This window comes from Malaya genurostris, chromosome 3, assembly GCF_030247185.1.
Source record: "Malaya genurostris strain Urasoe2022 chromosome 3, Malgen_1.1, whole genome shotgun sequence".
NCBI classification, from domain to species: Eukaryota; Metazoa; Arthropoda; class Insecta; order Diptera; family Culicidae; genus Malaya; species Malaya genurostris.
In genome coordinates, this window is record NC_080572.1 from 210775506 (window position 1) to 210789561 (window position 14056).

The window sequence follows — 14056 nt, forward strand, 5'->3', positions numbered from 1 at the left end:
TGATGGCAGAATCAGAGGATGAGAAATGACATATAAATTCAAGTAATATGGTATTATTATTATTTTGTCATCAATAATAATAACATATATTATTTTTATAGATGTGGATATTATTATTGTTATTAGAAGAGAAATATTCTGCAGTATTGCGAAGATAGAAGAGCATAACTGACATTCTACATTAACTGTTATTTTATATATCGTTTTATAATATATTATATTATATTGTATGACACTGTATTATATTATATTAAATTAAATTATATTATATTATGTTATGTTATATTATTTTGTAATCTATTATATCATTTTATGTTATATTAATTTCATTACACTATGTTTCATTGTATTTATCAATAAAAACATTTATCACGGGGACGTAAAGGGGAGGGAGCATCAGGGTATCGGACGAATTGATGACTGGACGAGGGATTGTGGATAACCAGCCCAAGTCACTTGAAGGAAACTTGTTTCCTTCTGAAGGTTTGAAATGAGTCTGACGCGCCCTTCTCAAACAAACCATCAGGCGGGTTCAAGCATGTATAGCGATATGCTTCATCCATGCACTGGATATTATGGTTGGAAGTGCATCTTTTATTCCCGCGGAATACTAGTAAGTGATTCTACTTACATATCCGCCCAACCCTTTTTGTTCGCTTTTCGGTAACAGCTATAGTAAGAAGGTGAATTGATGAGTCATATCGGGGCTACTGTAAGTCTACCCGCATCCACTGGCAAGTCCTTGAACTGATGGTGGCTTCACTTCACATCACATCACATCACAAGAAAGTTTTTGATTTTATTCAAGTTTAAAAAAAATTGACAAAATCGTTTAGTGATGATTTTGAAAATATAAGTAATATGGGAAAGGTATCATTACACCACTAGGTGGATTAATCAATTCTAAAATGGAACTAATAACAATAACGTCAAGTGTTAGTTTAAATTTTATGAATAATATATAATTATTGAGAGGAAAAAGATTAGATACAATGTTTGGCAGTCTTTTTTTTATTGTTGAGATTCTTTTTCTTCAAAAAGCATTTTACTTTTTTTCAGTGTATATTATCTTAGAACGCTCAATTGATTCCTTGCAACTGTTTCCTAGACAGATTTGAAGAAAATTCTATTCATGCCAAAGTACATTTGTCTGTTTAAAAAATCAGTCGAATTGGTATTTTCTTTACTTGCTGAGCTAATGGTTTCCCATACTGGAAAAAGAACTGCTATATCTGTTCAGTGCAAAGGTTTCAAATATAACCGGTGTTTGTTGGGTTTGTTTTTTTTAAATAGAGATTGTCTATTGTCTGAAAGTTGTTTTGAGAGTGTAAAGTGACATCTCTACTCTGTATTGTTTGGCAAATCATCATGAGTAGGTTAACTTCAGAACAACGCTTCCAAATCGAGGGATTTTTTTTCAAAATCAGTGTTCAATTAAAACTGTTTATAGTGCAAAATTCTCTTCAGCGATGAGGCGCATTTTTGGTTGAATAAATACTACATCAATTGTTTACCAAATAAAAAGGATTTGACATTTCATAATTTGGCATGTGTTTTGTTTAAATTTCAAATCAGTAAGCTCTTAATAACACCCTTTAGTATGATAATACAAGCGGTTGAAAAACTCAGATAATTTGTTCTTATTTTTTTCAAGACAATTGCTTGGTACCTTTTATTTCACTTTTGAATTAGATTTAGTTTAGAAGCTTTAAGATCAAAAGATGAAATAACTAAGTGCTCACAAGTTTCTATTTTATGATTCCCCGTTTGTATACAATGACATTTGCTCAATAGAACGGCGTCGACTGGGTGCTATCGACTTCTGTGTTAGTAGCAGAATGAGAAGGCGCGAATTGGTTTGTGTATTATAACTCATTTAAAATATCAAAATTTATTGAAAATCCTTCCAATAGGCCCAGGAATTCGGTTTGATGTCGTATTGTTGAAGTGTATTCAAAGCTCTGATTAAAGTTAGTTGCATGAATAACCAAAACATATTGAAACTTCTTCTTCTTGTCAACCGCTAGTAGTCAGCGAGGCTTGGTCACATACATATAAACTTACTTAAACAAATGAAAATACCATTACTATATTTTACTGGGAAAAACGTTTTTACAAGATGATCAACAGCCTTCAGTTTTTAAACTTTTCTTTGGTACTGCCAAATAAAATTAATATATTTTCGATTCATTCCGCTCGTCTTAGTTGCACTCGCTCCGCATCTTGGCACGCAACTAAGAACCAAAAAAAAAAAAAACAAAATGCAATCACGAAAGTCCATTTATCAGACGGTGCTCTCGAGCTGACAAGAACATGTTTTCGCATGTTTGTATTTTTGCTAACAGAATCAAAACCCTTCGCAGCTTCTGTTTTCGCACTTCCATCTGTCAACTATTTAAACGCTTCGTTTAACTGAGTCGGAAGTCGCAGGTTCCATCCGTCATACCACTAGACTCACTTCCGTCATGGTTTTGCCTTTAGCATCTGTTCGCATAGTGCTTCCGATTCCGGATGTTGGAGGACGAAAATTTTTTCGATTAAATCTTAGAGTTTGAAACCAGCGTGGCTACTGGTCGAAATTACCAACTGTTGCACATGTATTCTATTGTATACTATTGTTTAGAAATAAAGTCTGTTCGATCAGAAATTTTGAGCGAAATAATATTTATGTTTATAACACCTATTTGAGTGAAAAGAAATATTGAAAAGGGCTCGAATTTGAAGCTAGGTGTAAATTACGAATAATACCAAGTATATTGAGATACGATTGGAATGATATCCATCGTACTGAACAATAAAATTACTGTTGAAAACCGCCTCAAATATCCCTTCTAAGAAATTGTCTCCATGAAACAGCACTCGAAGGTAAAATCTGGTATGAACTAAACATTATTATTATAATAAGAACAATAGTCGATTTTATACCTTCCATCATCAATGCCACTGACCAGACAACTGTGAATTGACTGCTGGGCTTCGATGCAGACACAGGCAAGCTACGAGCAATGGAACACAATTTCTGGCTAGCCGCTTGGTACCGACATGACAGGAAGCTCTTCACTAAGGATGACTCTGTTCTGGCAGTGCCATTTCCGTTTCAAGTGAAGTAGAAAGTGGCTGCACTGCTGGTGACATCTTTGAGTCGTCCTCACTCTTCCTTGACGTAGTTGGAGGGTCGGGAGTGAGGCAGGAATAGAAAGAAGTTTTTTTTCTCCGAGAATTCCGTCCCGTGAGTGTGTTTAGCACAAAATATTCACTTTTAAATGTTATTGGTTCTGATGCAATCAACAGCAACATTCGACTTTTAACCATTTAATAGCTCTAGAAAAAACTGCTACTTGAGAGTATTGAAGAATATTGATGATCTTTCGGAACTTTTTCCTTATACTACCTTTTGGTAGAAGCTTGAGATTTGCAACTATTCTAAGCATACGCTTCGAGCTTTTATTCACCAGACACGTATTCCAACCATATCGGTTAACTAAGTGTCGCCATTTGTAAAAAGATGTCAAATCCCGTATCTGGAATGTCATGTCAATTTGCAGTCTAGATTTCTGCAGAAAAAAAGTTTTGCTTTTTTGGATTGTGAAATCAGTGTGATAGGAAACCGGAACCATTCCGAAAACAGCGTAAAAAGAAACTTTAGTGTACTTTGGTTGGTCTTTTGTGATGCGATAGAAGTATTTTTTCCGACGTTTTTCTCCGTTGCTGATACGCTAGTAGACAGCCATATTCAAAAAGATCTTCACTTTTTGTATGCCAGTCAATGCTCAGTTCTTTCGCAAAAGCTTATATTGAACTAGCACTTTGACAGTTTTTTCTCCGTATCCTTTGTAACCGTTTTCAGAATCATCCTTTTCTCGGCATGGTTTTCACTCTCTGCTGGAGAAAATCTTGCCATCCTCCGAAACGGGTCCGGCCAGGATGGACAACAAACGAATGTTTCAAATTTATTCGTCAATTCATCATAACAATAGTATTAAATTCTCGTCAAAAGTAACTTCCAGTGGTAGAGCAAAAAGGGTTTTCCATTCCCATCGGGATAGCGATAAGAAAGCCAGTACAGACGGATTTCCTACAGAGTGGTTGGCTGGGGGCGTGAGTAAAGAATTGCACTGAAAAGAACTCTTGTGAATATTGGATTTTATTTTATCGGGACTGTTACCGATTATCTCAGCTTTGCTAGCATGAATAACCATGTTCTCTATGAAATTATATATTTTTCTGGATTGCTCGGCCTTGCAATTAAGGATGTTTCGTTATCCTATTAGTTGAAAGTAACTAAAGTAGTAGCAAATATATTATATAACAATATGGATCACTTTAACGAATCCAATCCAAATCGAAAAAGACATTAGTACAGTCATGTTTAGCAGTTTGCGTTTAGCGTGCACCCAGAAGTTAAATGTCAAAAATAATTGAGCATGATGCCCACATAGAGGTGTAAACTTTTTTATATTTGAGTGCGTTTTTTTCTGACGAAAGTTAATATCGCTTATAAATAATGTAGGATTAAGCTTTTTTAGACCTATCGTCGTCACTTTCAAGAGTTATAAAGTAGTATTTAACTTTGCTCATGAATGTTATGAATAGTGCTGAAAAGACGAAATCTATAAGCCGTGAGGGCGACCTTTGGCAGATCACTTCTGATACATAGACCCAAGTAGCAATTAAACAAGTGTGAAAATCATTCATATTACTACTTGTAAAACCAAATCAAAAACCTAAAAGCATTAAGTTCCACATCGGTTTATTTAACTTCTTCTACAATAAGTTCATTTGAGCAGTTCCATTTTCGGTTTCTATTTAACAAATATTACTGCTATGAAACATATCAAACAAGAAACTTGTTGCACATCATGCAAGCAAACTGCGCTTTTTCAATCGCACAATCGTTGATTAATTTATAACCTTTCAACCACTCAACCGATTCCGCTAATTTGTGGATATTTTGTCAAAAAATGACTACAGTTTTTAAGAAAAATATATGAATATCACAAAGTTGAAGTTTTGTGTTTTAGAACGTCATTTAAAAACCCTTTTATCGGTTTTCATGGTAGGTAGACCAATGAGTACTATGTAATTTTATATTTTTCTTTGAAAGATTAAACATTTTTACATAACATATCCCAAAAATTAGCGATGCGTTATTTTTTGTTTGCTAGCCATTTTTTTGCAATTTTCATGTCTTCGTTGTTTGCGACCATGTGCCTCCATTTATTTTTAGTGATCATAATAGAAACACATTATTACCTCTTTTAGATTGTAAAACAGGCTTATTGGTTTACCTACCATGAAAAACGGTTATACAAATGACGTTATAAGACACAAAACTTCAACTTTGTAATATTCACATATTTTTCCCAAAAATTGCACACATTTCTTGACAAAATATCCACAAACTAGCGGAATCGGTCGAGTGGTTCAAAAAAAAACACAAAAACTACGAAAGCTTTGAATTTCCAAAAAAATATAACTCAAAAACAGAAAAACATGCATACATTCATTGCGATTTTTGGAACTGTTATGTAAATTTGTTTCAGCTTTCAGAAAAAAATATAAAATGATATAATGTCTATTGGTCGCATATCACGAAAACCGCTAAAAAGTTATACTATTGAATCTTTCAAACACAAAACTTCAACTTTACAATATTCGCATATTTTTCCTAAAAATTATAGGCATTTATTAACAATATATCCAAAAATCAGCAGAATCGGTCGAGTGGTTCAAAAGTTATAAGTTTAAAAGAATGTATTTTTTGAAGAAAAACGAAAATAATCGATTATTTGACCCACCCTAATGACAAAATAAAAAAATAAGGGTATAACATTTTTCGATGGAGAACGATTTTTTAAAATATGACGAAATTCCGAGAGATCGTTTATCAGTTTCGCATGGAATTGCTGAATAATAATAATAATAATAATAATAATAATAATAATAATAATAATAATAATAATAATAATAATAATAATAATAATAATAATAATAATAATGATAATAATAATAATAATAACAATAATAATAATAATAATAATAATAATAATAATAATAATAATAATAATAATAATAATTATGATAATAATAAATCTTAAAAACTAAAGTACGGTTCATTTACTGCTACGATCTGTTAACTTTGAAATGTCATGTCATTTGCCAAGCACAATAAACACATACTTATACAGTTTCATTAAATAAAAAGTGAAAATCTCGAAATTTATCGAGAAAATAATGTGGTAGAAATTGATTAGACTGAGATCTGTATTACGCGGTATTTTATGCGGTTTTTGCGCGATGATATATGGTACTGTGGTATTCTTCAAAATAATATTCTTCGATTCTTGAAAGAATAACTGACATCGGCTTGTTTGACCGTCTACTGATAAAAACTATCAATTCGTTCCCCCTTCCCCCGTCTCTTCACCATCTCGATGGCAACTAATTAGATCTCTGTAGTTTTCAGACATTTTGTTTCCATACCCCCTATTTACCTCGGTTTCCACAATATTTACCTTTTTTCATTTTTTCATCTCTTCGTAACATCACCATCACCGCCTACGGCCCTACGCTCCAGTCGATGACCAGCATGCGGGCCACTCGCCGGGCCTTCGTAGCCTGGGGGTGTTTCCCGCGGACCCACACGAACCGAAAGGAAGCGGCCATAGATAGCGCCATCTGGAAGTCATGCAATATTCAATTCACCGACCACTGCCGAGCGCCAGCTAAAAGCTTTTTCCAAAAATTCTTGACGACATAATCTAATGATACTATTCTAGTTTTAAGTTAGTCGTTAATTAAGATTAGGAAATACCCTTGGCATCTTAGAGCTTAAGCAGTGTGCCTAAAAATATATATTATACTATTGAAAAAAAAAAAACTATCAATTGGAGATCGCCCTTTTCAGTGATGATATACAATTTTTAACACATTTTACCCCATAATTCCGTAACCGGAAGTCGGATCCAAATAATATTCATCCAAATAATTTTGAATGGGACGACAAGACCTTTCATTTGAATCTAAATTTGTGAAAATCGGTTCAGTCATCACCGAGAAAAGTTATGGCAAAGAAACGTTACACACACATACATTTTGCGTACTCGACGAATGGTATACGACACTCGGCCCTCCGGGCCTCGGTTCAAAAGTCGGTTTTCACAGTGATTGCATAACCTTTCTATATGGGAAAGGCAAAAATATGCACTTACTATATAGAAGATAGCGTTACCAATCTTCATAAACTTAGATTCAAATGAAATGAAAATTGTTATGGTCCAAAAGACTGCTATTAAATTTCATCCAGATCCAACTTCCGGTTCTGCAATTTAAGGGTGATGAGTGTCGAAGCTTTCAAACCGCCATATAAAATGACGATACACGCACCGGTATTGCTCTGTCATGGAAGAAGACAAACTAGAAACAACACGCCTTTACAAACGATGCACACAGCGTGGTTTGTTCGATTTCCTACACGCCATAAAGAAAACGAAAGCCAACACCGAAGCTTATTCACTTTCCTAATGTCGTTTTCGCTTGATGCCAAACCTAACCCAATTTCCACCCTAACTGCTGTCAAACCGTTTGTTTGAAGATAGTTTCGAACGTAGTTTTAACGTTGTTGAACTGAAAATCGAGTCAGTTTCGACTCTGCTTGTTATATCAGGTTTGCTCAAACCCCCGTTGCTAAGTGTAAAATCAACACAGTTTCGTGAAAAGTGTTTGTTTGATGAAACTACCCTGGATCAGTTTCAGTTTTCTCAAGCGAAAACGACATAAGTTATAGCGTAACCGATTTTCATAACTGAACCGTATGTATGTATATGTGGATTCAGCACGTTTTGTCTTTCTCATATAGAAAGGTACGCAATTACTTGAAAAACCGACTAGTAAAAATTGGCCCGTCACAATGTCTGTGTGTGTTGTGTGTGAGTGTGTATGTGTCAAATAATCTCACTAGGTTTTTTCGGAGATTGGCTGAACCGATTTTGACAAACTTAGATACACATGATGGTCTTACGGTCCCATACGGAATTCCTGAATTTCATCCGGATCCGACTTTCGGTTCCGGAGTTATAGGGTAAAGTGTGTTCAATATTGTACACCGTCACTTAAACCGGCGAAACAAAACCCGTAAAAAAATATCTAAATTGGTCTCAAAACTACACAAATCGATTGCCATTATCAGTAGGCAACTAAACAAACCGATTGCGGCTATCCTGGTTCCCGGTCTCCGGTTCCGGAAGCACCGGAAATAGTTGTCATATATTCCAGAATCTTGAATAGAATACCACAATATTATATTTGAGAAAGGCATCATTACACCACTAGGTTGATTAAAACAGGTTTTTAAACAAATTTTTGTTCAGATAATACCTAGTCTCGATGTTGCATGAACTTCTTTATGACATTTGGCAACAAACAAGTTTTTTCTTCAGTATTTTTGCCTTTCTCATATAGAAATGTTATGCAATCACTGTGAAAACCGACTTTCGAACCGAGAGTTCCATATACCATTCGACTCAGTTCGTCGAGTACGCAAAATGTATGTGTGTGTATGTGCGTATGTGTGTATGTAACGTTTTTTTGCACTAACTTTTCTCGGAGATGGCTGAACCAATTTTCACAAATTTAGATTCAAATGAAAGGTCTTCGGTTCCATGCGGACGTAATTTCTGAATTTCATCCGGATCCGGAAATATAGGGTAAAATGTATTAAGAATTTTATACCATCACTGAAAAGGGCGAAAAACCGTAAAAAATTTCTGAATCGACCTCAAATCTTCTCCAATTGATAGTTTTTATCAGTAGACGGTCAAACAAACCGATTTCGGTTATTCTTTTAAGAATCGAAGAGAATTATTTTGAAGAATACCACAGTACAATATATGATATTGTGATTGATATGAGAAAGGCATCATTACACCACTAGGTGGATTAAAACAGATTTTTTTTTTGTTTCTGATTATAGAAGCTTTAACCTTATGATCATTCGCCTCTTCGGGTTAGAAAAACTTTCTGACCCAATATGTGCGGGGTTGAGAATCGAACTCAGGCGGGCTGCGTGAAAGCAATCGACTTACCCACCACGCTATAACCAACCCAAGTTTTTCGTTTTTGTTTTACGCGGATTTACTATGTTATGCAATTACTTTTTGCGAGGTTTTTACTTGTGCGGTACGTATCTTCCGCGTCAAAAAGACTGAAGTGTACTGTGCAAAAAGTTAATTCTGGCTAGTAACTATGTATAAACCTTAATTCAGTTGGCGTAAATAAAATTGATTGGTAGAAAATATGTCTAGATTTAAAAATACAAGGATTTCCAGTTAAACCAAAGAAACAGTAATACTTCGCAGATCAAGATGTTTATATATACAAGGATTAGTTTGTAAAGAACCGTAGAACGTCGGTATTGAGTGATGGAGATAGTCAGTGGAATTATGACAGATCGAAGTTCAGTACAACTCTACTGATCATTAAGTGAATGAAACTTTTACTGAGATAATTGCTTAGTGTTCGGCTGTTTGGTAGTTAGTAAAAATTTTCCGACATTCGTAGAAATGAAAGGATTAAAATTATATGTCTTAATAATATTTCAGTGAGGGTATTTCCAATTTTTCAGGAATCTGGATTCAAAATTCAACACTTACCGTTCATTCGAATTTTGGCCGAACTGCTGGTGACGACTTGCCGCGTCAGTTTGTGCATCGTCCGACACCGGTACGACGGATACCGATCGTTATATTCTAGATTGTGAATTAGAAGCTCGCCAGTGGGAAGCAGGTGGTATTTACCATCTGAAAGTAAACGAGTAACGTAATAATTGATTGTTTAATTTCTTCGGTTCTGATGACTGATGGCATGCAGCAATCGTCGGATCAATTCTTACCGCCTTGCAGCGATGGATAAATGTAGAAGGCAGGTTCCTGCACCCAGGACACCACCCGCACTAGCTCCTTAACAAAATTAGGCACTACACAACGCAGAATCGCGGTACAGCCTCGGGATGCTGCCAGCACTTCGACGTCGACTTTGTACGCTTGAGCAACCACTGGAACCGGGCGGGGGTTTCGATGAAGAGATGGATAGTGATGCCAGCAGCAGCAGCAGACCGTGCGATGGTAAAAAGGAGATGAATAAAAACAAGATTGCATCATTAGTGACGGTAGGATTATCAACTGAAATGAGAGTCATTCTATTTCTTCTGATGTTGAAACGATGTAGGTATGCATCATTGTGCAGCCAATGCAGAAATGTTTTAAATTCTTTACTGTGGAACCCAGAGATCCAGAGGAGAATATAACGCAATTGTTTTTTTTTTAATCTAGACAGCCTAACTTCGAGTATAATCGCTTCATTTCTAAAGTTTAAATTAACGTCGTTAAAAGATTGCGGTGTCCGAAAATCGATGGAACCGTATTCAAGTCAAGTTGAGGATCTTAGATTCAATGCGTTCCGCAATGTGTTCGCTTCACGTCGAACAATGTAATCGCCTCCGACTTCTCCACATATTTACTCATGTAATTATTTGTTCGGTTACCTGAAATTCTTTGATTATTCCAACGTCGGGAATTCAGGCGTTGTCATAAATAGTGCTGTAATCTGTGCAGCTTCCGAAAAGTTACGTCCCTATGTTACATACAGCAACAACTTTCTACACCGTGTGTTTCACTGGTTCCCCTCAAAAGACGGCGTCGTTATTTTTCGTCCATCCCTTTCGGTTACAATTATTAGTTCTGACGAAGGTAATGGGGAAAGTTTCCGAATGTAGTGGAAAAGCTTCTTGGAACGGGTTGTGTGTTTCTGTTGTTTGTCCTCTAGGCTTTTCGCGTTCCACAGAAACTTTTCACGGCATTCCATACTCTGCGACTTTATTCAATAATAAGTTGATACACTGTTCACAGCTACGAACGCTGGATAACCGGGGATTGTTGCACGGTTATAAGTAGAAGATAATGTTGCAAAAGAGTTGCTAACAACATGCACCGCGAAACTGGAATAAGTAAAAATAAATCAGCTCCGGTACAGTAGTCAAAGAGGTACGAGAGACAACCACATTCACCAAGCTTTCAATGGCTAGCAGCGGCTAGAATATACCTGATTCGCAATTTGTGTCATTAATTTAAATTCAATTATACCAACACTATACGGGATAGAACGTAATTCAAAAAGCGAAAAACGGATTTGGCGATATTTCATACCTCTTCCAACCGTTCATTTTCTTTTGCCTGATTCATTTTTGCCAGCGACTAAATTCAGTTAGTGCTTTCGACTTGGCTTCTAATTGGAGACCTGCCATTTCGGCGGGCTGCACGGTTGATTCTGCTCTGTTGGCGTACCGTTTGATCAAAATGCATTGCGCTTAATTGGTGCACGAGAGAAAAAATTGAGACATATGACGAATGGTTCAGGATTAAGTAAATTCGTGATCTGGGTAAAAATATCGAGAACATTTTTCACTGGCTTGTTGAAATCCATGTGTTTTGCAACACAACCGATTATGATAATATTGATAGTGCAATTCTCAAATCTTCTCATGAACAGATTTAAATTTGAAAATTTGGTAAATAATTGTGAAACAATTTCTTGGATTATGAAGCTAAAGTACGTTCAATATGTATTTATACTAATATTGATGACAACAGTTTTTTTGCCAACTTCCGCTTCCGTTCATAAATAAATATTTCTGTACACGACAAGTGTCACCGGTGATTTGTTTTCTAAAGACTGTCCCAGAAAGTATGGACGCACTTTGATTACGCTGTAAATAATTCAAATTTTATTCGATATACGGATAATATTAGACTACAACAACAGAATATTATTCTCAACTTTTGCTACTTAGCCATTGTAGACAAGCTGGCGCACCTTCTTTCCTCATTAAACAAATTTTGACACTTTTTTCCAATCTTTTTCGAACTGTTGAATGGTTTCGGCTGCCGAGACATGTTTTCTAAGATGTGCCTTCTTTAAGGCCCAAAATTCCTCAATTGGTCGAAGTTATGGACAATTTGGTGGATTCATGTCTTTTGGGACGAAAGTGACATTTTTGGTAGTATACCATTCTACCGTTGATTTCGAGTAGTGGCAAGAAGCAATATCTGCCCAGAAGACAACAGGATCCTTGTGGCTTCGAATCATGGGTAGAAGTCGTTTTTGTAAGCATTCCTTGATGTATATTTCGCTGTTCATTGAAGCAGTGGTGATGAAGGGTTTCGAAATCTTACTGCAGCTACAAATTGCTTGCCAGACCATAGCTTTCTTACCAAATATTTCGACTTCAATCGATCTTGCCCTTCTCGCACCGTATAATATTGTGGTCCCGGCAAGGATTTGTAATCTAGTTTCACGTAGGTTTCGTCATCCATGATTATGCAGTTCAAATTTCCAGCAAGAATCGTATTGTACAGCTTTCGACCTCTCGGCCTGATCGATGCTTCTTGTTTCGGACTACGTTTTGGTTGCTTCTGCTTCTTATAGGTTCGAAGATTCAAACGTTCTTTAGCACGAAGAATATTTGACTTCGATGTGCCCACTTTTTTGGCCACATCCCGAACTGAAACCTCCTTCTTTTGCTCGAACGCTTTCAGTATACGTTTATCCAACTGAGGGTTAGCAGGACCTTTTTTTCGACCCGTTTTCGGTTTATCCTCAAAGGTGTTATCCTCACCGAATTGCATTTCGCACGGCTTTTTCACTTACTCCTTCCATTTTTGCTATCTTTCTCAGTGACAGTCCGCGTTCTGTGCACTATTTGTACACAAATGGTTTTTGGTTGCGTCCATACTTTCTGGGACAGTCTTTATGGATGATGGATGTTATTGGGTAACATTGAATAATAGTCGTACGTGAAGTCCACATTAGATTGGTGTTTCCGACAAGCTTGATGGGAATATTTCCGAAGCTTCGGTTTATAATCAACTAGCTGAATTACCCGGCGTTGCTCGGAAATGTTTCGTGAAGGCAAGGCCGCAAAACGATTCTACAAATTGTCCTGCCTATCGAAATACTCTGAATGGAGCTGAATCCCGCAACTCGATTGAACAATACTCCGTACATGTTCAGATTGCGCACGGGTAGTGTCCCATCTCAGATCACAGCAATTTGACAGCATTCTCGTCAAATCGGGTCAGTTGTATGTTTTTCGTGAAATTCGATCAATTTTACCTTAAATTTCGCATGTTTGGGCCACTTGCTACACTCCCTATCTCCTGAAATAACATAATGATCTCCTTTGATACAAAAATAGTATTTGTCAAGAAGCATCGTTTCTCGTCTAATAAATTCTATTCTGAGTTTCCCTTTTCAGTGAACTTACTACAGCTCTCCTCCATTAGTATTCTTATAATCACCTCTGAGTAGTGTAGAACGTATCTGAGCTCGTCATAAAGTATCGATTCACACCTTTCATACATTTTACGTTGCATTCAAATTAACAATAGCAATACTATCCAAAATTTCGACATCCCGATACCCTAGGTATCGATACTTTGCCTTTCGAGTACCATCCCTAGCGCAGTATGGAGAAATTCTTTCCATCGAAAGAAAAATATGGCGGAACTTTTCCCGCGGTATTAAGAATGGCGTGCGATTATTATGTATCCGACAACATAAGGTAATTCCATCGTATGTAATTTGTGGTCAGGGCGGAAGACATCCTTGTAAATCGTTGGTTACCTATGAAAATCAACTGATTACATGTTAGTTTTGTGAACAACCTGCACACTACAGTAAACCCTGCACTGAAACTGCAAAAAGGAAATCTTCAACCAAAGATAAGGACAACTGTTCAGCAATGGTAACTAGTGAACTCTTGTCACAAAAACGCTTCCACCATCGAACCAACTAGCAACTGCAGTCAATGTACAGTAAACGATCCCATCGACTGCGAACGATAGGGAAAACGAGAAGCGAACGGAAACCACCCACAACAATACTCTTTACAACAACAACACCGACGATGAGACAGTGGATGTTGAAATGAGCCACGAACAAAGTGCCCCTCAATTCTTGTTGGATGGAAATGGATGCTCCTCTCCCCCAAGAAAAAGAGTAA

General features: G+C 36.5%; 1 protein-coding gene across 17 annotated transcripts in view; it reads right to left on the reverse strand.

Moving 5' to 3' along the window:
• Positions 1 to 14056, reverse strand: part of LOC131434696 (cell adhesion molecule Dscam2) — a 446907-nt gene that overhangs the window by 148136 nt on the left and 284715 nt on the right. For all 17 annotated transcript variants that reach the window (XR_009230382.1, XM_058601701.1, XM_058601704.1 and 14 more), the window contains exons 3-4: positions 9890 to 10051; positions 9651 to 9797 (exon numbers count right to left, since the gene is read on the reverse strand). Coding sequence is in view for 16 of the 17 variants with exons in the window: in XM_058601701.1 (XP_058457684.1) it covers positions 9651 to 9797; positions 9890 to 10051 (309 nt within the window). In the remaining variant the exon portion in view is untranslated. The remainder of the gene's footprint in view (positions 1 to 9650; positions 9798 to 9889; positions 10052 to 14056) is intronic.